This window comes from Myotis davidii, unplaced genomic scaffold (genome assembly GCF_000327345.1).
Source record: "Myotis davidii unplaced genomic scaffold, ASM32734v1 scaffold892, whole genome shotgun sequence".
NCBI lineage: Eukaryota > Metazoa > Chordata > Mammalia > Chiroptera > Vespertilionidae > Myotis > Myotis davidii.
In genome coordinates, this window is record NW_006284341.1 from 1630846 (window position 1) to 1657310 (window position 26465).

Genomic DNA, 26465 nt, shown 5'->3' on the forward strand with positions numbered 1-26465 from the left:
CATTCCTGTCACCTTTGTATGGTAAATTAACTTCTCACATCATTTTTATTTCTATCATATAATTTTATTCCCTTAAGATGTCAGTAGGGCCAAGGGATGTATGTTCTTGAATGTGTTTTTAACCCCCTGTTTCTTCATCCATAAAATGGAAAAACTTAAAAAAATTTGTGTTAGAGTTGTTGGGAGGACTAAATGAGGTAATGCATATAAAAGGCCTGGCACATAGTAAATATCTCACATCATTTTTATTTCTATCATATAATTTTATTCCCTTAAGATGTCAGTAGGGCCAAGGGATGTATGTTCTTGAATGTGTTTTTAACCCCCTGTTTCTTCATCCATAAAATGGAAAAACTTAAAAAAATTTGTGTTAGAGTTGTTGGGAGGACTAAATGAGGTAATGCATATAAAAGGCCTGGCACATAGTAAATACACAATAAGTGTTGGCCAATATCGCTTTTTAATTTTTATTATAATGAAAGTTACACAAGCCCATGGCAAATCTGTAAAAAGTAAAAAATAAAAATAAAATAAAAGACATTGAGTGAAAAGGGTGCCTCCCTCCCACCAGGAACTCTTGAAACTACGCCCCAGGCACAGTTATAAAACCAGCTTCTTATATTATTGTTTGAATTTTTAAAAATTATTATCATGCTGGAGTGAGGGATTAAAAACCTTCTGGTTATCAGGTTTTACTGATAATGGCTATTTTAGGTAAGACTGTTTGATCAGAACTGCACCTGAATCTGCTGTGTTAGAAGAGAATTTACTGCACACACAATACAGTAGCAAAATAAAGGAATAGATAGGTCTTTCATTTTTCTTAGCCTTCTCATTGGATTGAATAGTGTGTTGAGAAAAATACTGATAAATGATGGTGGCAAAGCAAGAGATTAGATAAACCATATTTGGGAATGTACTGAACTCATAAGGCTTATTTAATATATTAATGAGCTAAGCAAGAAGAATTGGGTGTGCTGGGATTCAAGCCAGGTTTGTTGAAATCCTACTATATATAGAGATAGACAAACACATGTGTATGTGTGTGTGATAAGGGGAGAATAATTCATGATCACTTTAAACGATCTCTCTAGGTCAAAACTTCTTAAATCATGGCCTGTTTTAGATGGTAATGGAGGAGTTTTTCATTTACGGAGCCTAGAGGTGAAAATACTCCCAATTCCCAAATTTAGGAACGCGGTGCTCAGGGAATCTAGACAACTTTGTCCACTTCATTTAATGGCAGAGCTGGTACTAAAACCTAGGTCTCCTTGCTCTGTTAACACAACACTGCCTCATCTAATTTCAATCTGAATAGCAACCTGAACGAATGACATCATCGCCAGGTCCGAGTGGTTTTGTTTACTTAATCTCTCAGTGAAGGCTGGCACCAGCCCAGCAGAGCTGTTTCCATTAGCTGTGCTTTGGCTCCCCTTAAATGATAAACCTCTTGGGGGCAGACTGTGTCTTGTATTTCTTCTTATTTTCTGAACATCCAATATGTTGCTCTTGATGCAGTGGTTCTTTTATAAATATTTGATGATAACTGCATACATGCAGTAGCACATAAATAGTATATATGGAGGTTGCTTGGTCAATGCCAGCAGGGAGTTGTATGGCCTGTGGCAATTCATTGTGCAATATAACTGTGGCAAAGTAAAAACATCTTATTAAAGAATTTAATAAAGGGTGAAAGCCACCATTTTGACCTCAAAAATAGGAAGAGGAAAGAGAATCACAGCTAAATTTCTCCCATGCAATGACATGGCTTTAAAGCACTCTGCACAGTGCTCATAGTCCGGCTAATCCATGGTGCTGCGCTTACTGGCAGTGTTATTCTACTGTATTATGGTTTTGTTAGCTCAGAGCAGAACCCGAGGGGACAAAACAGGGCATGATTTGTGTTAAGTCCTGGCCTCGTTGCTTCCTTCTCAAGTGGCTTTGCTCCAAGAGAAAGCAGTCCTCCCCAATCGCCCCCCTCTCAATCAGTGAGTCCCTGTTGATGACAACTGGTAATGTGTTAGTGACACTGTGGTTTGAGGCCTTCCCCCCACATACAAACGGAACCTATTGTAAGATAGCTGTAGCCTCCATATTTAATGGAGCTCATTTGTCTTAGAAGATGAATGAGGTTTTACTTTCTTTGAGCTGAAACAAACATATTTTAGAAAACACCTTCTCTTTTATAAAAGTCAACCCCAGCTCCTCATCAAGGCTCCAACTTTATTACCTTTCCTCTCCTCTTTAGTCAAGCGAGTCTTGCCATTCAATAATTAGTGCTTATTATGTGCTGAGAAGGAGAGATATATAGATGAAGAAGACATGGCTCAATGCTGTGAAAACATAGCTGAACTTGCATCTCATTAGTCATTACTAATTAAGCTGTAGATTCTTATCATTCATTAGCAAAGCTAGATTGGTGCAGCTGTCACTGTCTCCCCTTTTTGTTTCCATTGGTGGCTTTCATTCTCTGTCCAATTTTTCTGCCTGGCTCCTTTCAGTTAACTATTCAATGAAAACCTACCATCTATCAGCCTCTATTATGAGGTCTGGGGGATCCTTCAGTGAATTAAAAGACCAAACTCCCTGTCCTAAGGGAGCTTACATTCTAGTGGGGCTGACACAATAAAATAAGACATGAAAAATAAGAAGGTGGATGGTAATAAATGCAATGGAGAAAAATCAGGGAAGGGGAAGTGAGGAATTCCAAATGGGAGGTGGGGATTATAATTTTGAATATGGCGATCAGAGAAAGTTTCACTAAGATGACATTTGAGCAGACATATAAAGGAGATGTGGATGAGCCACACAGATGCCTGAGATATACCCTACAGGCAAAGAGAAGAGCAAGTGCAAAGGCTCTGGGGCAGGAGCAGACAACACATCTGTGAGGTAGCTACTGGACTATAATTAAAGAAATAAACTTGTTATATTGGAATGATGTTAGAGTTATAGAAAAATTATAAAGATAAAGTCCCATAAGTCTTTCACCCAGCTTCCCTTGATGGTAACATCTTACATAACCATGGCACATTTGTCAAAACTAAGAATTGTGAGCTACGATTTTGAAGCCAAGAAAACTGTAACCATTTGAGGTGATTTTATTAGCCCACAGTTACCAAAGCAAGTTGATGGCAGAATGAGTATCATAATTCAGGAATTCTATCAGTTTCATCTTCTTATTACCAAAATCCCAATAATAGAAACATTTCTAAATATCATTTTCAAAGTGCTCTCTACATAGTCCGGATTTCTCTTAAAAAGCAGTTACTTTCAAACTAATCTTTAAATAGCCACATTTACTTTGAAGGGACAGATAAAATTTGTCTATTTTATTTTTTAAAATTATCTGCCAGATATCACTCATTACAAAAAGGCCTGCACATTAGAACACCTGTCCATCTGTAAACAAGTTCAGAGTCACCGGTAACTAGCGCAAGTATGAGGTTTAACAGGTTCCCATGACTTCCCCGCCTCTAAATCTCGTTTCTCCTGACTTGAAAGAAACAAATCCTGCTTCCCCTAAACTTTCCTGCCCAGGACCATTCACTCAGGAAACAATGTTTATAAAGCAACTATTATATGCCAGGTACTGCCGGGGCCTTTATATCCTACTGCTGGAGGAGACTGGCGGAGACAGATTCCAGGACAGGGATCTGAGTGGTACGAAGGAGGTGCATTCAGCAAGGAACTTCCCGTGGAGAGGTGGGGATGAGGCTCCTGGAGGGGGTCCCTCTAGGGCAGTGGTTCTCAACCTTCCTAATGCCGCAACCCTTTAATACAGTTCCTCATGTTGTGGTGACCCCCAACCATAAAATTATTTTCGTTGCTACTTCATAACTGTAATTTTGCTAGTTATGAATCGTAATGTAAATATCTGATATGCAGGATGTATTTTCATTGTTACAAATTGAAGATAATTAAAGCATAGTGATTAATCACAAAGACAATATGTAATTATATATGTGTTTTCCGATGGTCTTAGGCGACCTCTATGAAAGGGTCGTTCGACCCCCAAAGGGGTCGTGATCCACAGGTTGAGAACTGCTGCTTTAGAGCTAGACAACTTGAAATCTCCCAGATAAGAAAAAGGTGGACCAAGTACCTCCGACAGAGGGTTCAGCATGTTCTAAGTAGCACGGGCATGAAACAGCAGGGCAATTCATTTGGGAAACTCTAGAGCAAAGTGTGTGTTTGGAGTGCTGGGAGATGAAGGTAGAGCAGGCTTAGTTAAAATGTGGTCATCAGACCAGCAGCATTAGCACCGCCTGTGAGCTGGTGAGAAAGGCCGGTGCACAGGCCCCACCACAACCTACTGAAGTAGACCCTGTGGGGCTGAGACCCGGGAAACTGTGTTTTTAATAAACTTTCCCATTGAGTCCTATGCACATTAAAGGCTGAGGTAGAGAATCAAGTCACCCAGACGTTCAGAAGGCCAAAGCTGACCTGGAAAAGGCAACCTGTAGGTCACACATTCTAGAAGATCCTAGCCTTTGTGACTGGCTGGGCCTACCTCTTTAAACCTAACAACAACCAGAAAGAATCCAGTTCTATAAAATATAATCACCAGGAGACTTAAAGCAAAACAGGTGACTTCTAACAAGATGCCTTCAGAGCGAGGCCCTGTTGTGTCTATAAATCAATACCACATTTATTTCTGTGAAGGGAACAGCCGTCTTGCCTGTCTGGGTTGCCAGCACACCTAATTATAGCAGCATCCACGTTGCTGGCGATAGCAGATACGGTCTCTTGCGCAGGGGATTATCTCGTGGCCGACCGGTTTTGAGCCAATTTAAACTAAACAAAACCGACTTACTTCATTCTTCAGTCATCACTAATTAAAGACACCCTTCTGCCAGAGGCAGGCAAGGCCTCTGCTTTCCTTTAAAGTTGCAAACAAGCCCGGGAATAAAGAGTGCTCCGAGGTAGTTTCTATTTGTGAACATGACACGGATGCAACTTCCCGGGCATTTAGGAGCACAATTGAAGCTGCCAAAATGGAATATTAGAGAACAGAGCTCCTGAGCCACCTCCTCCTCCTCCTAGCACCCCCTCTCCTTTGGTTCCTGATGCCTACCAAATGGGACTGCTGGGAGTTACCATTTTGCTAAACTCCCGAGTAAGCATTGCTTTAACAACAATGGCAACAGCGGTAGTTAGTCCTCCCACCGCTCTCATCTCATACCCGGGCACTGTATGTTTATCTGTATCCCAATTTAACCTTTAACAGGCCTGAGTTAGGTATCGGTATAGTTCCATTTTACAAAGGAAGAAACTGCGCACAGTAGGATGCATAGACTTGCCCCGGTGCATGTCCTTAATCACCACGCTATATGGTCTCTCCCAGTACTCTCCATTTATTACTTCATCTTCAAAACAAGCTTGAAAGATAGATATTACCTCTATTTTTATAGATGAAAATATTAAAGATCAGGGAGATTATAATTTGCTTAAATGGTAATAGAACCTGACCACCAAGCCCACATTTCTCCTTTCATACATACCACACTGCTGCTGGCTACAACGGGGGGAGGGGGGTGAGCCCTGGAAGGTGCAGGGAAGTTCATTTCTAGGAGCCGCATCCAAAAGTGACTTAGGTGTCAGAGATATGTGGCTGTCCAGCAGGGGACACTGTGACAAAACTAGGGGTTACGGTCCCCAAAGAATTGGAGTGAGAAAACAGATGGCTAATGAGTTTACTGATGCCTTCATAGGCAAGTACAACTTGGGAGAAAGGTGAAACTACTAAGATTCTGGCACCAGAGCTTGCAGGGGGCGCCCTTTTTCTGGTTGTGAGGCTGCTGCTCTCTCAAGTAGACTCTTCTTTTGCATTTGCAGGGACATAGCCTGCGTTTCAGGCCAGAAGCTAATGGTTCCCTAATGGGTTGATATTTCAGTCACTTGCTACTCCAGCCAAGTGAGCTAAACGACCACAGACAGCAGACTTCTTGCCATGTTATTGTTCTCAGATATCTGGGATGATAAAAATAAACTAAATTTCCAGCCAAAGAAAAACCCAGCCTTAGGTAGACACATGTATGCACGCACGCGCACACACGTCGGTCAATTGAGCCAAATGTATTTTTGATGAATGATTAGAAGGTCTTTCCAAGAATCTGGCAAAACAACACTTGAAGGGGTTTTAGCACAGCCTTAAGATTCATGACAGTTATTAACCTCCTTATGTTATTTTGCCCAAATAATTAACAGAGCAGCAGAATGGGGTTTTCCTTAGGGGGTTTCTAAGCAGAGCTCGGATCACTTTATTCATCCTGAAGTTTGCAGTGCCAAAGGTAAACGGCAACCTTCTGCCACTGGGGGCCTTTCTACATTTGGGAGGATCTATCTTGGGGAGAGCAACCATGACTGATCCAATGTAACCACTCACCACATTTGTCTAGTGCTGAGAATGCCTTGAGAAAATATTTAAATCTTTAAAATAAAGTGTTATACAATTTTAACAAGTGCTCATTAGAACCCATTTAAATGGCCTGCTAACAAAAATGTTCCAAACACAGTAATTTCTGTGGTGGCAGGACTGTGTCTCATCACGGATGTGATTCCCCGCTCCCAGGCTCAGAAGGATGCCTGGCACATGGCTAATACTCAGAACTATCATCGAGCAACTGTCCTAGTATTGGGGTCCCTTCCAGTTGATCACCTAGTGATGATGATGATGGTGGTGGTGGTGGTGGCAGGGCTATGTCCCTGGGAAGCATTATCCAATAATCCTCCCAGCAATGCTAGGAAGGAGTTAAAATTAACCCTTTGTGGTCGTTTGTCTACTCTTAGCCACCAAAGCTTTTTGACCGTTCCGGTCGTATGTCTGCTCTCAGCCACCGCAGCAAGGAACCGTACGAATCTTAACTCCATTCATGTATCAGTTCATAATTTCTCCGAAAGCTCTTAAGTGTCCAAGCGACCTTGTCACGAACCAAAACATTGCCCCGACAAATCGTAGATATTGAAACTCAATATAAACAAACACAGTCATTCCACACTCGCCATGCAAAACACCGTGGCGAGTCAGTCGCCTTTTGAGAGTGAAGAAATCGACAAGCTTCGGAGATACTTCGCAGAATTTCAAATAAAGCTTTACAAATTACGTTTAACTGTAATTAGGCATTCTCACTTGTTAAGATATTTCAAAATAATACTCCAAAATGGCAAAAAGAAAGTTACCGAAAGAAGTGTACTGAGAATCTGAAAGTAACGATGAAGAGTTTTATTTTCGCCCCTTGAATACTGACTCTGACATAGAAAGTGATAACATTTGTAGTGATTCTACTAGTAGTGATGTAGTTCCAAAAAAGAATTAATAAATCTTGTTTATCCTTCATAATCTTGCATGTTATGTATCACTGCTCTTTCAATGGAAATTAATTCCGACCAGTACGACACCCATGTCCAAATTTAATACGACCGCAAAGGGTTAAGGCCCTTGTTTTACATGGGAGGGAAGTGAGGGTGAGTGAAGCTCCATAAATAACACGCTCAGGTCACACTATAACCTACTCCAAAACGGTAGAGCTGGGATTCAAAGTGAGCTCTCCCTGCTTTGGAGTCTGAATTCTTCATCACTGTTCTAGGCTGCCTGTCTGTAGTTGGTGGGAGGTTTGAAATGGTCAGTTTGAATTCTTGCCTGAATTCAAGAGGAAGAGTCCTTCCTTGGGTTATTTCAACATCATATTTTTGGCAAGTGTGTGGCAAGAGGGAAGAATTTCTATTTCAAGCCACACTCCAGTGGAGGTCCTATTCTAGGTGACATAGCCCTTCAGACACTCACCAACGGTGATTCCAGAACGACTCTAAGTCAATACGGGGGTCCTTTTTTATGAGCACCCCCAACACAAAGAGAAACTCTGCCATAAAGTGGGAATGAGGTGCCTAGACTAGTTCATAAAGCCAATTTAACTTATAATTAAAATATAGTGTATCTGCATTAATAAACTAGTAATTAAACCAGTGAAAAAGAGTGCCATTCAGTAAGATATAATTCATAAAATTAAGTTTACTGCTCAAGGAAATACAGATTTAATGAAGAGAAAATTTTTCTATTTTTAATATAAAGGAGACTTAAGGATGCTTTTATAAAGGCTTCTAAACACAGGTAATGCTGGCCTTTGATTCCAATTTCTCTTCCAGACCTGGCTTTCCTGTTCTTTGTACCTTAGATACAGGTGACATTACAGGGCATTCTTATACTTGATCCCATCATTACACTGATTTGGTGCACATTTAAAACAAGAAGTGGAGGGAGATAAAAGGGAAGGAGGAGGGGAGAGTTCCCTACTAGTGGGCTTTGCTTAGGGCAGGGTGACTAGAGGTGATGAGAGGGGGCCGGGAGAGAAGGCAGCAAAGATGATGTGTGCAGAGGGATGCGAAATTAAATATGTGAGCTCCACCTGGGGAACCAGGACAGGAGGGAAGGACGGGTGTGCACAGGCCTCTAAGGAAGAAGCATGGCTGTGGGGAAGAGAAGTCAGTTGGGCGTGTGCACACGACAGTGCCCGACTGACTGTGTATTCTCATTTGTTCACTTTTTCAGTTTATTGGGCATCTTCTTTGTGCCCAGCACTAGCCTCCAGATAAAATCTGGGTCCTTGTGGAGCTTTCATTTTTGCTAGGAAAAGGAGACAATAAACAAAAAAATATATAAAAAGCAAATGAAATTACAGGCAGTGATAACAACCAGATAAAAATAAGAGAACGAATAGCAGGAACCAAACTGGAAGGGGAGTCTCCTGGAGGAGGTGACATGAAAGCTGCACATGAGGAAGAGCTGGGAGACAAGGATTTCAGGGAGAGAGACCAGGGAGCGTCAAGGGCCTGGAGAGAAAAAGAACCTGGCACGCTGTAAGCATTGGACAGAAAGCCAGTGTGACTGCAGCTCAGAGATCAAAAAGGAGAGACAGATGTGCTGAGAGAGAAGAGGGAGGCAGCGGTGGTCCATGACTGAGCTCGAGGGCCAACCTGAGGGGCTTGGATTGAATTCTAAGTGCCCGGGAAGCCCCTGGGGGCTTTTAGGGGAGGGAGTGACGGGGCCAGAGGGGCTCCGGGAAAGATGGCTCTGGCTGTTGTCGAGGAGTGGCTGTGTTCACATGGCGGCACGTGTCCTTCTGTGCCTTTGGATGGGCACTGCACAGACTGGCAAATAAGACTGGCCCTTGCCTTTGGGCATTGGGCAGCTGCGAGGACATTCAGTGAGAGTAATGTGGTTTTGAGATTTGGGGATTTCGCAGAGCAACAGACCACAAAAGTGGGGGCTGACAGTTTTGTAACTTTCTAGTTAGCTAAAAAGAGTAAAAACTCAGCTACCATCTGTGATCACCTTCATTTCATAACAAAAGATATTTTAAAACCAAAAACATAAGGACATAATCTCAGGGGGGAAAAACAATTTTTATAGAAAATGCCACATTTTCCTTGTATTTTCAGCATTTTGCGTTAGGACAGTGAAAACTTCCTTACAGATTGGGCATGCATCCAGTGTTCACAACTTCAGTAGTTGGGAACCACTGAGTCCACCTCTGTGCCCCACTTCCAGGTGAGACAACTTGAGGGTCAGGGGTCATGTGCCTCTTCCCTCAGGGTCAGGAGGTGAGCTAAGGGCAGAGAGGTGAAGCCTCCATCTCCTGATCCCAGGTTCATTCTTGTTCCATTACATCATCATGCTGCGTAATTCAGCTGATTTCTTCTGCTTTGCCAAGATTCAGATACTGTACCATCTATTCCTGTCCACTGTGGAGGATACTGGCCATTTTCACTCCCCTGCCAATATATCTGAGAGCTAAGACACTTATTAAGAAACAAGCATTTAGCAAAACAACCCTCTGCCTGGAGCCAAACAACACGGGATCCCTTTCTTCATAAAGAAGAGTAAGGTACGTGACAACATGAAGTGACCTGGCGGATATTATGCAAAGTGAACTAAGCCAGTCAGAGAAAGACAAGTAGCGCATGATCTCACTCATGTGGAATCTAATGAACGAAATAAACTGACAAACAAAATAGAGCCAGAGACATGGAAGCACACAACAGACTGATGATTCTCAGAGGGAAGAGGGTGTGGGTGGTGGTGGGGTGGGGGGGCAGGATTAACCAAAGCATTTATGTACATATATACATAATCCATGGACACAGACATTAGTGCAGTGAAGGCCTGGGGAAGGGGGCAGAAGTGGGGAGGAAGGAGTTAATGGGGGGGGGGGGGGGGAGCATCTGTAAAACTTTCAACAATAAAAATAAATTTAAAAAAAGAAGGACAGTAAGGGGCCTCTCACCTGATCTTCAGATAAGCTGCAACTCCAAACACCAGCAGCACCACGGCAATGACGGTCACTGTGATGGCGGCGATGCTGCCTGTGGAGGAGGAAAGGCACAGAGAGATGAGGAAGGGGGTTCACTCCAGATCCTTCCGCAGAGAAGTCAGAGCTGGAACAAAATCCAGGGTCTTAATTCTATTTCCAGAATGCTTTTCATTCAAGCTATGTGAGATTTTGGGAAATTGTCAGTATTTAGTAAGACCTTTTCGCAGGCCTGGAGATCAGAGAACAGCCCACGGTAATACTTGATTATCTTTTTAAAAAGGACACTAATCTGTAATGCTGCAGCTGCTGTTTACAGAGGTAGGGGGTTTAGAATACCCTGAAATCTTACTTTGTTCTTTGATAAGCTCTGGTTCCTCTTTCTATCATTGGCAAAATATTGGGAGGCTTGGGATGTCTTGTTGAAGGGTTACTACAAAGTAATGGGGTGGGTTTTTAAATAAACCAGAATCACACAGTTGTACTAGTCGTGTCCGCTTCAAAAAGGTCATCTTGGTAGGAGAGGCACAGATCTTAATGATGCCATCTAATCAAAGCCTTTCAAAAAAAAATCCCTCTTTGGGAAGTATGTCCCGTTTCCATCCTGGAAGGTGAATTTGATTTTGTAGAGAAAAAAGTCAAGCTTGGTATAAAAACAAGGTCAAGTCGGGTAGGTAACAGTATTTTTTGTTTGCAGAATTAATCTGGTGCAATTACAATGTAACATGAATGTTTTATTGTGTAGTTTGAAATCTGGTTCCAAAGGCAACCATTAACGAGCAGTTAAAAAAAAAACACCACCACCACACCACCCACCCCTTTGAGCATGTAGCCTTGGAAGAATAACCATACAGCTTCCAGAGATTACTACTTTGAAGCACAACACTCTTTTTGTGTGAGCTTTGGACTAATAATGTATACACTTCACCTTAGAAGTGCCAAGAATCAATTGAGCTCTTGTCCCCTATAGTTATATTGACTTTCTGGCATGAATGCTGGTATTAGGGACCCCACTTACTCTTTCAGGCCACTGGGAAATGATTCACTACTTCAGCAAATGAACAGGACTCTGAGAGCCAAGGCGGCTCCTTGCTAACACAGAGACTAAACCAGAGCTGGGTGTGTCCACACAGATAGACTGTATTGCACCATCTCAGAACTTCCGCACTCCGGACACTCACTCACATGCCCATTTCCTTGCTCCTGGAATTTTTAGAGCATGATTAGCATAACCATCAATACATTCCCCCCGCCCCTTTTTTTTAACAATTGTAAAGATAGAATTATGGCACTAAATGCCCGAATGTGCCGACCAGATCAAATAAAGTTCAAGGTCAGATCTCCTTATGGAAAGCCTCCACTCCTACTATGCTTAGCTTCTGGGCCTCCAAACTGTACTGAAATGAGAACAATTCCATGGTCATGGAAGCCTATTGACAGCATTTTTAAGAGCTCATGAGAGGAAGTATTACTACAAGGTAAGGTGTTGGGAGTATTTCAAGTTTCAAAAAGATACAGTGATTGCAATTAAGAGAAATTTTAAGAATAGACCTTTTCACTTAATTTACCCCCTTTAAAAAAGTAAGATATGGTTGATTTCCCCATAACTCTTCTTTCTTGCCCCAGGGATAGTTTAATATAGGAACTTGCCGGTTTGACCTTTCTCAAACTCTCTTCCCTAACTCTGAGCAGTTGGATTTCCTCCAAGGCTGTGATTTACTGAAATTATTTATCTACCACCTGTTTCTGAAGATAAACCAGGCAGTTTCCCAACTCAAGTGCAGTTCTTTCTTTTAAAAAACAGCAAGTGATATAGTGACCTGCTTCTCCTCGATGTGACTGGTAGCTGTCTAGTGTAACCATGGTCTTCAAATGGGGTTCTTTAAGGCCACCTTTTTTTGTTCAGGGATAGCCCGTGTGACCAGAGCTACATGTAATTAGCAGGCGATTTTCTGCCTGACGGGTCCTGGAGGGAAGCTGAGCAAAAGGGCACTTCTGAGGGTTGGTGCTGGCCAACATGAGACCCAAACATGTCAGGTAAAATGGATTCTACTTTGGACCGTCCTGTTAACTATTCTGCCACCCACCAGCTTTCCCCGGAGGCTGCCAGCCTTGGTAGCAAAGGTCCTCTAGAACCAGAAGACCTTTATCAGGCCCCTCACTTAGGGTGTCTTGTGTCCTGAGCTCCTTGTCACCTCCACAGCACCTGCCACTTTTAGAAGCAGTGGGGAACCTCACCCTGGGAAGTTCCACACCTCAGGGCATTAGAGTTTGAACATATGAGGGGGTGGCTGAGCCAACATTAGCACAGCTTTAAATGGTAACAGAAAAGGCTTAATTTCCTCCTTGTGAAAACAAATGTCATTTCCTACTGAGTTCTGTTTAAACTGAACTGGAATTCCCCTTCTCCTCCTCCTGTTTCTTTTTTGAAGGTGGGGCAGGGAATGAGAACACGAGGAAGGTGCAGTGGGGCAGAGGCGGCTTTGCCTGTGAAGGAAGGTGTGGACAGTTGGTGGGCAGCGCACTGGGATTGGGGTGGGATGGCGTTACAGTCCTTCCTCACCGGGATCTGAAGTTACGGATTAGGCGTGACTCACACTGTAAAGCCTGGGAGCCAGACGAATTAAGAGAGAATTGGAATAAATTTATCTGTATATTTCATAAGCCAAGATACAAGAATATTCCACTGTGCTAGCACATTCCACCATGTCAATGTGTTCTGCCTGACCAGAGGGGTTTGGAGATCTGGAAGCCAAAGCCTTCTTGACTTTTGGGCCTCTCTGAGAGCTCAGGTTTCTCAGGGTGCCATTTTACCACTTTCATAAGAACCCAGAACCAAAAACCCAGGACAGGCTGAAGAACAACCTACTCTATATTTGCAGGTGGTTACTCTGGGCTGGCATTGGACCGAGAACTTTACAGCTATCATCTCATTTCATTCTCTCTGTGAGCAGAGTGCAATTATTCCCATTTTACGGATGAGAAAGTTAAAGCTCAGAAAGATGATTCAGGTTTTATGATCTGCTAAATGATTAAGCTAACATTTGAACCCAGGACTATTTTATTCTAGGATTGGCATTTGTAATCATTGGTATACTGGTTGCTTCCCTGGCCCTTTTCTCAGCATGGCCAACTCTCACTCTTTCTTCATGACTATTAATATAAACCCCTCCTAGAAGCTTTCCTGACACCCCAAGCAAATTACAGTGTTGTTGTGTGTTAGCTTCTCATACCTGCTTCTTTCAAGCACTCTGTGGTGAGCTTCCCCAGGCGGATTCTAATCGTATTCATCTTGTATCTCTTTCCCCTTCTTACCACCTTCCTACCACACCCTTAGTCCCAGCCACAGTCTGTAGGCCACAGTGGGTACTTAACTCATGCATTTAATGTCGAATGAATAAATGTCATACTGGCAAAAAAATTAACTGGCAGTTTTTGAGCTCAGTCACTGTGCCAAAACAGTCCCCAAAGCAGCAGGCTCCCCACCTGTCCAATATGGAGTCCCCTGCTCCAGCTCTTACCTGAGTATCTACCCTTATGATTCCATAGCTATGGTTCAGGGGACGATGGAGCTGGGGGAATTATTTTAGGAATAACTGTCTGAATAGGGTCAGATAATTTCCTTGAAGGAGCCAGAGCCAGCTCTCAGGAGACCATGCATCTGACCCGGTCAGACTCCTCGAGGAAGGAGGCTGCCCTGGAGGTCATCATTTGACCTGCTCTGACTCTGCTCTAGCCCCTGTGCAGTCCTGGAATAAACTGAGACGTCGTTTTAAGGGGCCTTTTTCCCCATATCTGCCTCTCCCGCCACAGACACCCCCGTCTCTTTGTCACACTCCCATTGGCCCTTTATGGATACAGGAAGTCTTCCACACTCAGAAGGGACTTTCCTGTCCAAACTGCACCCCCTCCCCCCACTTGAAGGAGCCCTCCTATTTTTCTGGGCTTAGCAATATTCCAAGTTCTTCAACTGTTCCTCTGGGGACTCTTCTCATAGAGGCATTTTTCTCTTTTCCTCCCTTTAAACATGAAAGAAATGTTGTATCTGACCTCTTTGACAGAATACTTGCCAATTACATCCAACATGACAATATTAGGCTGTGATGGGGTAACCCTGATCACCTCTTAAGAAAGAGCTTTTCTAGGCTCTCGGAGGTTATTTATTTATTTATTTATTGTTAACAGTAGGATGTATTTTATTTTTTAAAATCTATGAACTAATCAATGGGCAGTATTTTAATAATCTGGTACATTAAATTTCAAAGTTTTAACATTTAGAAAAATTTTGCTTCATGAATTCACTGTTAGAATGACAGGGACTATGTACAACTTAGACTCCATTTTCAGACAAATGCCTTTTTCCCTTCCTCAAAATAAAAGCTTTAAGAAGCACAGTATAAAAGTTTTAGATAGCCAGGCACTGCATAACTCTGTATCATGTGGCTGGTGTCTTGCTTTAGCAGCAAGAGTAATGAGAATATTCTACACTTCATTTAATGGAGCATAGGAAACTTTTTGAGGAAGGACCTAGCTCTCCTCAAAGAAAAAAAGAACTTTTTGGCTCATTTAGTTAATGAATTCCTTTCCAAGATTGCTTTTAAAAGGCTTATCTGGAAAAGCTATCTACAATATGTCTACTACAAATATGCCTCATCTTATTCTGCATGAGTGTCAGGGGATGTGAGAAGAGTACTACATGTATGGAAATATATGTATTTCCAAAATAGTAATTTATCTGTTATAATAAAGCTAAATATACCTTTCCAAATCCACTGTTTTTATATAAATGCTGCCAACATATGATCTATGAAAACAATTTTAAAGAGTTAAGTTTATAGTATTTTTATAAATCTAATGAACAGATCGAAGTCATTATACTTTCCTATTTTTAAACTCAGGGAATTTTTATCTGCTCTTGACATGTTGATTGCACTGGGTAATAATGATTTATATGATTTGGGAGTGTTCTGATGTCCTAAATCATTATAAAAACAAAAACTATAGCCAGAGGACAATTAACCACATTTGTTATTATTTTAGGAACCAAACTGAATGCTATCTAACATTATGTGAACTGTAATAGTAGCCATAGGAGGCTTCAAGATGGCCTGGGAATTCAGATCCTACAGTTATTTTTTTTTACATATATTTTGTATTGACGTCAGAGAGGAAGAGAGAGGGAAACAGAGATAGAAACATCAATGATGAGAGAGAATCATTGATCAGCTGCCTCCTGCATGCCCACATTAGGGATGGAACCCACAACCCAGGCATTTTGCCATAACCGGAATCAAACTGTGATTTCCTGGTTCATAGGTCAATGCTCAACCACTGAACCACACCAGATGGGTGATCCTATAGTTCTTGGTAGCATATAGTTGACTTCAAATTCCTTTTTTGAGGGCATTCCAAAAAATAATGAAAATTCACCCATTAAATTAAACCAAACTATTTGTTATTACAGGAAGAAGCATTTTAGTTGAAGTGAACTTTGTTCTTTTGAAGGTCCAAAGATTATTGTCCAGGAGGCTAAAATATCCTTATATCCTGGCTTTATGAGCCATATTTTTTACAAGTGCTTTAATTACATATAGAGGAGAAAAAACATTATATATATTATCAGAGAAGTTTCAGAACAAATAAAATAACACCTTAGAGAAAAATTACTTAAAAATAATTGTACTTATATTCCACAATTTGCTCAAATACTGGTTTCCTTTCTTTCTATACGATTTTTTGTTGTTGCTGTTGTTAATCCTAACCTGAGGATATTTTTTTCATTGATTTTTAAAGAGAGTGAAAGGGAGGGAGGGAGAGGGAGAGGGAGAGGAAGAGGGAGAGGGAGGAGACACATCGATTGGTTGCCTCCCGCACACACCCCTCAAGGGGCCAAAGGGCTGGGGATCACACCTGCAGCTCAGGTATGTGCTCTTGACTGGGAATCACACCTGCAGCTCATGGGACCGTGGGTCAGCACTCTAACCATTGAGCACCCCCAGCCGGGGCAAAGATTGAGGTTTTTATGCAGTCGCACGGACAACCACCTTGAGGTAGATGTTAAGGGAAAGCAGCTTTTTATCTAAACAGTGAGCTCCCCTCCCCTCTAGACAAATATCCCTCCATTGTTAGTAACCCAGTGACCCTTCCCTAGAACCTGTCCTGCATTTGGGATCTGAACTTGGCCTTTCTTCAGGTGCCTGCCCACTTTATATGAAGCCCTTGGTGTGGCCCTTCATGGCCAGGCGACCAGCATCCCAGCATTGTCTTCCCGAAGAACACTTGGGGCGTATGGCCAGGCATGGAGGTGACCTCAGGAAGTCACGTGCTGCCCCAGTGCCAGTACACATCAATGTGAAAGAGATACATTGATCAGTTGCCTCCCACATGAGAGTATCCTGACCAGGGTTGGGATCAAATCTGCAACTCAGGTATGTGCCCTTGACCAGGATCTGAACCCTCAACTCTTCAGTGTGTGGGCAAACACTCTAACCATTGAACAACTTTGGCTAAGGCTCAACAGGATTTTCTAAAATAAATTCTTCCCATTGTGTCTTAGTGACTGACCGATCATGGAATTTCAGAGAACTAGTTCTGTGAGTTTTTACAGCTTTGTACTGAAGGGTGGCAGGTGGTCACGTGCAGTCCATGTGGGATTCGAACGTGACATGGAGTGCATTTTCTGACGTGGATCATCCCTTTGATGCTACAGGTAATGCATCTGTTGAAAGATGTTACTGTAGATTTGGATTACTGCTCGCTGCATCTTCTAGCTTCTCTGTGTTATCTTCTCAAATAATATAGAATCTTGTGACTCTGGGATTAGATCCAAAATGTTCCTTGAAGCTTAGAAAAGTGGTTTTACTGGTGGATTTCCCCTTAATTCTGTTTCAGTATATTCATTATTTACACAATAGCAACTCTAATAAATTCTTGACCACAATAGGTGCATGTGAGTAGCACAACTGTTACACCTACTGCATCTGCACCTGGAATGAGCCCTGGATGAGGTGCATCAGCCTGAAATACCAATATATGCCTTCCTACAGGCACAGAGCCCACTAACAGAGTCTAAACCTTGATCGTATTCTTCACTTTCTGCAGAGCCCACATAGATAATTTTCCACTCCAAGTCTTCAGACTGGAAGGTGATCTTGTACATGAATGATTTGTAGAAAGAAGGGCTATCCAAAACCACTACACTGTTTATCTGAACCTTTGCCATATTATGAAAACACACACACACACATACAAACACAACAACAACAACAACCTAATAACACAACAAACAAAAACAATAGAACTGGGGCTTGCTGGGAAAATAAAGTCCAGCTCTGGAGAGTGCAAACCACACCCTAGTGCAGCCTGATGTCCCGCCCAGTCACAGCTCTTTTAAAGTTTGTTATTGCTCTGAGAGAGCGGGAAGCAGAGGGTTGATGGTGGGATGTTTCCAGGGGTGACAAAAAGGTGAGTGGTCTTTCTCCTCTCTGTGGATGACTTCTGAACCACACGGTCCTTGGAAATTCAACAGCCAGCTTACTTAGAACGCCCCTGTCCATACTTTGACCAAGTTCCTGGGTCTGTGAGCATCTGATCTATTTTGAGAAGCATCTTTGACAACCTCTTTGACTGTTTTTCAATATTTTTGCACTTTTCTTTCCTCTCCCTGATCCAGGGAGTAGGTAAGAAATGGAGAATAGAAGCAGATGGCCGTTTTAGAGTGTGTGGCGGTTCCTCCAGTCAACGTCACCCAGAGGAAAGGAACATATCATCTCAAAGGGATTCTTTCTCTGTGAAAGCACATGTCTGTGCTGGAGGAAGGAAGTGGGCCTGATGAGAAAGGGCTTGAAGGTTTGAGGTCTGTGTGAGTGTGGATTTCTCTTTATTACCCTAGGAAAAGGCTCCTCCCTCTTTACAGCAATAGTCTCTCATTGCAACTCCTTCCTTCGAACAGCAATGATAATAGAAGTAACAGTCAACAACAGAAAAAAGTGATAGCCATGGACACTCTCTTGTTATTTATCCTGTGTCAGGGATTATTCTATGCTTCAGTTATTTCAATTAATGTAATTGTCCATAAGGTAGCTATGCTTATTATATCCATTTACAAATGAGGAAACCAAGGCACAGAGACACTAAGGGCCCAGAACCACATGTAAGGAGAAGAACTGGGACACAGAGCAGGCTCCATGCTGGTACCCAGGAGGCTCTCCTGTCATCCTGGGCTCTAGCAATAGCTCTGCATCTGCTGTGGTAAAACCTGCCCCTCCAGTGCGTCCTCTGTCTGCTTTCTATTGGCATCCAGGAATCAGGCCTGCCTTGGGGCTGGATTCAAACTTTGGGGCAGGATCTCCAATATCTATACTTTCCACTTCCTGTAATCAGGAGACCTGGTTTACTTTTTTTCTCTAAGAGCATTTGACCTACATAGGTAGCATATAGTTAAAAATGTATACACAAATATAAATCTCTGTGGAGAAAACAAAAGATTTGTACTTGGCCAGGCAAGTGGCTGTTCCTGCTCCCTGCATTTCTCCCTCATGCATTCACATTGGCTGTACTTGAAGAACACAGGGAGCTCAGGTTTGCAATTAATGCAACCCGGGGCACACAAGCCAGCACAGTCGCTAGTTATCAACATTTAAAAGTTTCTTCACTTCACTTACAATTACAATCTTTCCCAACACAAATGAGGCTTCTTTACCACTGGAATTTATTATCACTACCTGTTTAGGTCACCCAGTCCCCGCTCTCCTTTGACTCCTAGACTGGATTTCTAAGAATAGCAAAGGGGACGCCACCTCATTCCTTTTCCCATAGCACTAGGACACATCCCTGGCCGCACAGCAGTCCCAGGTCAATGTCAGGGAGCATTCCCTCATTCAGTTGGCCTAAAGGCGCTGCCCAGACCAAACGGAACCTGCAGGGAATGAGAATCCCTCCTGAAGTATGGGTGACCCTTCTATCTGAATGCTGTTAACAGACTCTCCTCGAAGACTGTTCCAAATTCAGCCTTGGCTTAACAACAGTTCCCAGGGACGTCTGTAGTATTGTGCCAAGAACACTAATGGAAGCATGCAGAGAAACAATCCCGGCCATAAAAGTCATAGAAACCACCATTACTGCGGCTACCCTATGCCAGGCATTAAGCTAGGCAGAGCTGGTTAGGAATCTGCAGTTTGGAGTTTCGGAAATAATGCAATTTAAAAAGTTCTGCTCACCTGCATAGCAGGCATAAATGGGATTCAACCATGGGGGCTAGATTCCCCAAACCTATGCTTTCCCACTCTGTGTGATGAGAAGACCTGGCATGGAGATGGGCTTCATAAACACAGCAGCTGAAGAGTCTTGGGCAAGTCACTTTACTCCTCCCAGCCTCCGTGCCCCCTTTGGTCCCTATCTCCACCTGTAAATGGGGATTCATTCAATCATTCATGCAGCTGATGTTTACTGTGGACTTGATGAAATGCTTGCTTCCTCACAAAATGCTTTCACAAATTAGCATAGTTAAAATGCTTTGTGCATCATGAATGCAATACAAAGGTCCCATTTAACCTCAGGGCACCTCTTATCCATAAAAACTCTGAGCCAGAAAAGAACCTTGATCCAGAGGAGATTTGAGTGTTTCTAATACCTTGGGTATTAGAAATGAGTGAGAATCTCAAGTTCAAGTTTTGCTCTCAGCAAGATCATGACCAATGGAATAATGTAATTTTATTGTTGAAAAAAATTCTAAGAAGTTTCATTGAATCTAACCCCTTCATTTTACAGATGATAAAATGGAAGTCTATGGAAATTAAGAGATTTGATTGTGATTAGAATCCGTTAGTGACAGAGCTGGGACTAGAACTCACATTTTGATATCTGGTTTGTGTCCTTTTAAATTCTCTATTCCTTGGTCTCATCCCAAGTAAAACCTTAAACCACTGTTAGCTGAGACAATAAACAAGGACAAGACGCCAGCCTCAACTTCAGTGCTGGGTTTCCAAAATTCCAACACCTCCATATCACTCTCATGCTTTTGCCATGTCCACATACCTATACTATTATTTTCTAAATGTATGTCTTTAAATCAAGTCATAATTTTTCCTTAGATACTTGCTACATATAGCCACACCCTAAGCAATAAAGCTGTGCAATCATGATTCAATGTGTTGTTTTATTCTTTTCTCAAATTCTCATTAAAACAAAACAGTTTTTATTAGAATAAGCAAGATTCATCATCTTGCATACTCCTCATGTAGGGACTTAAACCATTCTTCTGAGAGTACTGCTCCCAGGAAAACCAGACTCACAAAGAGGCTGGGCAGGTGGAGGGCGTGTGTGTGAGAGAGAAGCTGGGCTGGGGTAAATCAGCTGCCCTCAGAGCCTGTGGGAGAGGTCAGGAAGAACAGAGGGCAGGAGCTGGGACCAGCAGTGGGACTGATCCAGGGAACGTGGCAGCTTCATGAAGAGTGCTTCTCGGTGGAGGCCCAAAGTGGAGGAAATGCGGCACCGGAGGGACAACTGTCCTGACTCAGCCACTCCCAGGAGTAGCAGTGCAGACAGGAACAAAGACTTCACTTCTAAGTCCATGATGTTAAGTCTGTTCCTTAACATGCTCCATGTCGGTTTCTGCCCTTCTCACATCTCCTGCAGGACAGATTCATAACTATTTCACAATTACTTTATATAATGAATAGAATTCAGCCTGTGCTGAATTATCATTTCTACTGGGCTAAGTGATACGGGTGGGAATCTGAACTCTGTATCAGCCCCATTCCAGATCTCCTGGGATGGAGAGGAGGGTGGGGTTGGAGAGATTTCTGGAGAATAATTGAAGAAAAAAAAAAGAAGAAGGACAGAGGATCCCCTCTATTGTTTGTCCTGGATGAGGAAAACTCTCCTGCTCTTCTGAAAATTCTTACCTGTAGCGTGAGTGGGTCGGCTGTGTCAAGTTAGGTCACCTACACTCCTTGACTGGAGGACATAGATATTTCTATTCAGAAGTCAAGTCAGAAAGAGGGGAAAAGATCCTTACATTTCTCTGCTATCTGAGCATCCTAGATGCAATTAGTATTGAAATGATTAAAAAAAAATTCCCTTGGAAATTTTCAGTTTGGAGCAACTAGCTGCATGGCAGTGGGCAGGAGGGGTGTGTGTAGGTAGAGAAGTCAGCCTTAAGGGCCAGATTGGGGATCTCAACTCTGAAGTCAACTCTCTGTGACTGACACACTGAGGGGCCAATAACGTGCCACAAGAAGCATGCCACTGTCCTGCTTAAGAGCTGCCATTCATCTGCATGAACACAGAAAGAGGTTTTGGCCTTTTGTTGTTACTTCCTTCTCTATCCCTTTCGTACTTCAAAGATGAAAATGAGGCATGACCATGGATGAAACAATACTGAGGGGGGAAGCTGGCATGTGCCCTTTTTGAGACTCATCCAGTCTGCAGGTGAAGGCTCAGATTTCTTCAGGGTTCACCAGTCTTAGCAGGTAAGATGTTCCACACTGGCATTTTCTTGGTTCAGAGAACATAAGCGAGAGGAAGGGGGTACTTCTCAGAGCCCAAGACAGAGTCCTAATGTTGTTTGCTAAGCAGTGTGAAATTTGTCATTTTAATTATGGAATCTGTGTGTGGAGCAGGGAGTCACAGTTTCAGATCACCTGTCCCAACACCTTGGCCAAGAGCAGTCACATCAGTATAATAACTGCAACCCAAGGACTGACTCAGGGATCTCCGGGAACCATTAGTTCATTTAGCTTTGCTTCATTAATCACCAAGGCCAGGCAGGAACCTGCTTTTGGATACTGTATTTTACCCAGTTTTAATTTCTTCCAGACTAAGTTAAAAACTCTGAAAAGAAAATAATTTCCCAACTTTGATGCCAGATTAGGGGAGAGGGCAACCTCTTACGGGCCAGTGGGGCCTCGGCAAAGTTCTATAGCTGAACCTTTGTCTCCTCCCTCCCCTAAGACCTCCTTTCTCCCAGCTGGAAATCTCTAGTTGTTTGCACTCTTTAACCCTTTGCTTTGGATTTCACAAGTTTCGTGAGAGCATTACTACTTCAAATGTGCACATAGTTATTTTTCTCTTCTACACTTTTTGGGTTATCTTTTTTTTTGTATTGTGTCCTGGGCAGGTGCTTAAATGTATCTTTATTATAGAATACTTATAGTAATAATCCTTCTGAGAATCTTAAAGTGTTTACAAACATTCTATTTCTTTTCAAGTTAAGAAAATCAAAGTCTAGAAGAGTCAACTGTTGTTGGTATCCACACTGAGAATTAGGGACCCGACTGTAGTAATAATAACAGCTAACATTTATTTGGTGCTGTGTGAGACACTTTATAAACTTGTCCCATTTAATCCTCATAGGAATCCTAGAGGGCAAGCCCGTACTATTATTACCCTCATCTTACAGATGAGGAAAATGTGACACCCAGTGATGAATACAATGGCCCAAGTCTCCCATCTAGCAAATGGCATCAGTGGGATCTGAGCCAGGCAGTCTGATGCCTGAGTTTGTATCATTAGCAATATTCTTGCCTTCCTGGAGCCTGGCTTTGAAATGACCCCCTAATTTCTCCAAGCAGAAATATGGCAAATGGTTTTTGATGGTCCACTTCCATGGATTTATTGAAATTATATAATTTTAACCTAAATTTACCTTCATTTTTGAGCCTGTCGTCCACCCCTGAAGGCCATGAGCCCAACGATAAAAGCAAGATACTGTTAAATAAAATTTTGTCTCTTATTGGCCAATATTTTTCTTTTCTGAGAACTGAGAAACAAGTCATGCTGAGGAAAATATCAATGTAGTATCCATTATATGTTCTCTGAATACAGTGCTCCTGACTGGGGTGGGATTTTTAGATCCTTTTCTGATAAAGACAGTGGGCCTGTGCTGATCCATTCTCACTTTCCTGATATTATTTTGTAACTGAAAATACATGCTCTTGAGTCAGAAGATTACAGTGAGAATTCATTTTGGATATGGAATCAGGCATTTTCCAATCAGTTTTCTCAGTGAGCCAGCAAGCCATAGATTCATTAATGCTATCAGATGTGCTTTAAGCTAACCTGCTTTCTCAGTGAAGCACTTCCAAAATCATTTTAGTCATATATAACTGGTGAGAGCATTTGAAGCAGAAAGCAGAAATTGTCCCATGGAGGCAGAAACTCTCCAAATGTAATGAAAGGTGACATTGAAACGATTAAACTTCGTCACATTTATGTTGTAAATGTGTTGTAGGGAGTTGTGTTCTGGTAGATAATTTAAATGGTAACTAGCTGACTTTATTACCTTGACATATATTTTTCAAAGAATAGTTTTTAACTTTTTCAAAATCAGGTTAAGATTTAAGTAGTAAAAGTAAATCCAAGAAGAAATAAAAGCAATGGAGAAAAGAATCCAGAATAATATTACCTAAAATAAAATCTGACCGTTGGAGCTCCTTATGGGAGTTTACTTGGCATTAGCAAGCTTTAAGGTTTAGTCAAGTTTAAAGAATTGAGCACAATTGAGCACAAAAGAAAAAAAAAAAGGAAAAATGTGAGTGAGAGTTTATAACAATTTATAACTTGTCAGCCCTTAAGTCCTTGGAGACCAAAGATAAGAGTCAGCATGGTGGGAAGAGAGGAGCGGTGGCGGGAACAGGGGTGGGCAGAACCCTGAGTGGAGCAGCAAGCTCTTTCCAGTGGTTCTCAACCTTCCTAATGCCGCAGCCCTTTAATACAGTTCCTCATGTTGTGGTGACCCCCAACCATACAATTATTTTCATTGCTACTTCATAACTGTAATTTTGCTACTGTGATGAATCATAATGTAAAAATCTGATATGCAGGATGTATTTTCATTGTTCACGACCCACAGGTTGAGAACCACTACTTTAGACTGTCTAATGATGGTGGGGTATTAGAGGAGTGTCTTTGCATGCACAGGTATTATTATGGACTAAATGCCTGTGTCCTTTCAAACTCATAGGTTTTAATTATAACCAAAAATGTGATAGTATGAGGAGGTGGGGCCTTTGGGAGGTGATGTCATGAGGGTGGAGCCCTTGTGAATGGGATTAGTGTCCTTATAGAGGAAATCTCAGTGAACTTCCTTTCCCCTTTCACTGAGTGAGAACACAGAGAAAATATGACCTTGTATAAACCAAGATCTCAGCCCTTACCAAACACTGAATCTAGACTCCCCAGCCCTCAGAACCCTGAGAAATAATTTTCTGTTGTTTAAGTCACTCCATCTATGGTATCTATACTAGTAAAAGGGTAATATGCTAATTAGACCAGATAGACCAGATGTCTTCTGGACATCCTTCCAGAGAAGGCCACAGTGGCTGTGAGGGCTGAGGAGGGCAGGCAGCTGTGGCGGGCAGGCAGCCGTGACGGCCAGCAGTGGCAGCAGCAGTGGGGTGATGGGGGTGATGCCTTCCTCTGATCAGCCTGGTAGCCTCTCACAGAGGGAGGCAAGACTGGCTTAGGCCTGCTCCTTGGGGACCAGGTCTAAGTCAGTAGGACATCCCCTGAGGGCTCCTGGACTGTGAGAGGGGGCAGACCAGGCTGAGGGACCCCCCTTTACTGCATGAATTTTCATGCACCAAGCCTCTAGTTTTTATTATAAAAGCCTGAACAGATTAAGGTCAGGATTTATGAAGTTCAGAAAATATGTGAATCTATGGTCTAAAGCTTGATATTTAGTCATTAGAAGTCATTCATTCATGAATTCATCAAACATTTATTGAGCACCTACACTGAGTTAGACACTGTTAGTTACTAGGGATCTATTTGTAAGCCCAAATAGACAAGGCCCCAGTTCAGGTACCTGGAAAAGCAGGATAAGCAATGAGCAATGCTGCCACACAAGCACATGAATAATCATACACTATGGAGAAGAGAGACAACTGAATTGTAAGATGTTGTAACTGGGAAACCACAGCTGGACTGGGGCCCCAACAGAGCCTTCCTGAATAGATAATGTTTGAGCTGAAGCCTAAGGAATGAGTTGGAATTAACCAGGTAAGTAATGTGTTGTGGGTTCTATGTAGAAGGATCTGAATAAGGAAAGGCTCTGTCTTAAGAGGGAGCTCAGCAGACTCATGGAACTGAGAGATAGCCAACATGGGGGTACAGGGGGTGAGATGAGGCGGAAAGGCAGGCAAAGGCTCCACCCTGTGGGCTTAAGAGCAGGGGATGCCCAGAAGGGCTGGTGGTACTGAGGTTGTGTGTGACCCAATCAGATCTGTGTTTGTCATTCTGGCTGCTATGTGGAGAATGGGCAAGATGTGAGATGGGTACAGGAGAGGAAATGAAAGGCCAGTTAGGAAGTGATCATGGTGGAATTATGGGGTTATGGGAGTTTTGACATGAGGGTAAAACTGAAAATAGATGAATTGAGAGCTACTAAGAGTTCAAAATCAATAGTATTCAGTGGTGGAGAGGACCCAGGCAGTGAAGGACAGTGAACTGAAAAGATAGTAGCACCATTTACTATAGGACACTGGGCCGGGGCATGTACAATGATATAATTAATATTTGTAAAGCTGAGCCTAACATAGGTATAATACTTTTTAGGACTATTGCTTCCTGATATATCTTGGGCATTCCAAAAGAATCTGATCAATAAATGTTTATGAATATTCTTTTACATGGTCTTCTGACTTATGATTTTTTTTATTAAATCATCATTTTCACCTTTAACATATATTTAATACATCATCTAAATATGATGGTCATCAACTTACTATAACATACACTTTTTTACTCCTAAATTTTTTATGACTATTTTAAAAGTTATTTTCACTTTTTTTGGAGTTAATTCCTTTTTTCAAATTTATGTTCATTTTAAGAGTGAATCTGGAATAAGCAGATGTCATGTGGAGCTGAAAGTCCCTTGCAGATATGGGCACATGGGTGTCTAGATGTCTGTGCCTGCTTAGAGCCCTTTATTTAATGGTTTTATTAGAACAGTTCATGCTGAACAAATGCTGGGGTTCAGACTAGCAATTTAAAGTTCAAAGGCTTTTACCAATTTTCACAATTATGTGTCCTTCTTTTTGTAATGGAAAGTATAAGAGAGTATAAGACCAGCGGGCACTTGGATTTTACAGAAGAAAGAGAATATTCAGTTTGCAACAAGTGGAGTGAGTCTAATTCTAAAGTTTGCCTGTGCAAGAA

At 42.2% G+C, this 26465-nt stretch overlaps 1 protein-coding gene and 1 pseudogene across 1 annotated transcript in view; both read right to left on the reverse strand.

The window, feature by feature from the left end:
* Positions 1–26465, reverse strand: part of PARM1 (prostate androgen-regulated mucin-like protein 1) — a 39926-nt gene that overhangs the window by 6649 nt on the left and 6812 nt on the right. Inside the window, exon 2 of the mRNA XM_006754581.2 lies at positions 10284–10362. Coding sequence (XP_006754644.2) covers positions 10284–10362 — 79 coding nt within the window. The remainder of the gene's footprint in view (positions 1–10283; positions 10363–26465) is intronic.
* LOC102755699 lies at positions 16940–17529 on the reverse strand (annotated as a pseudogene).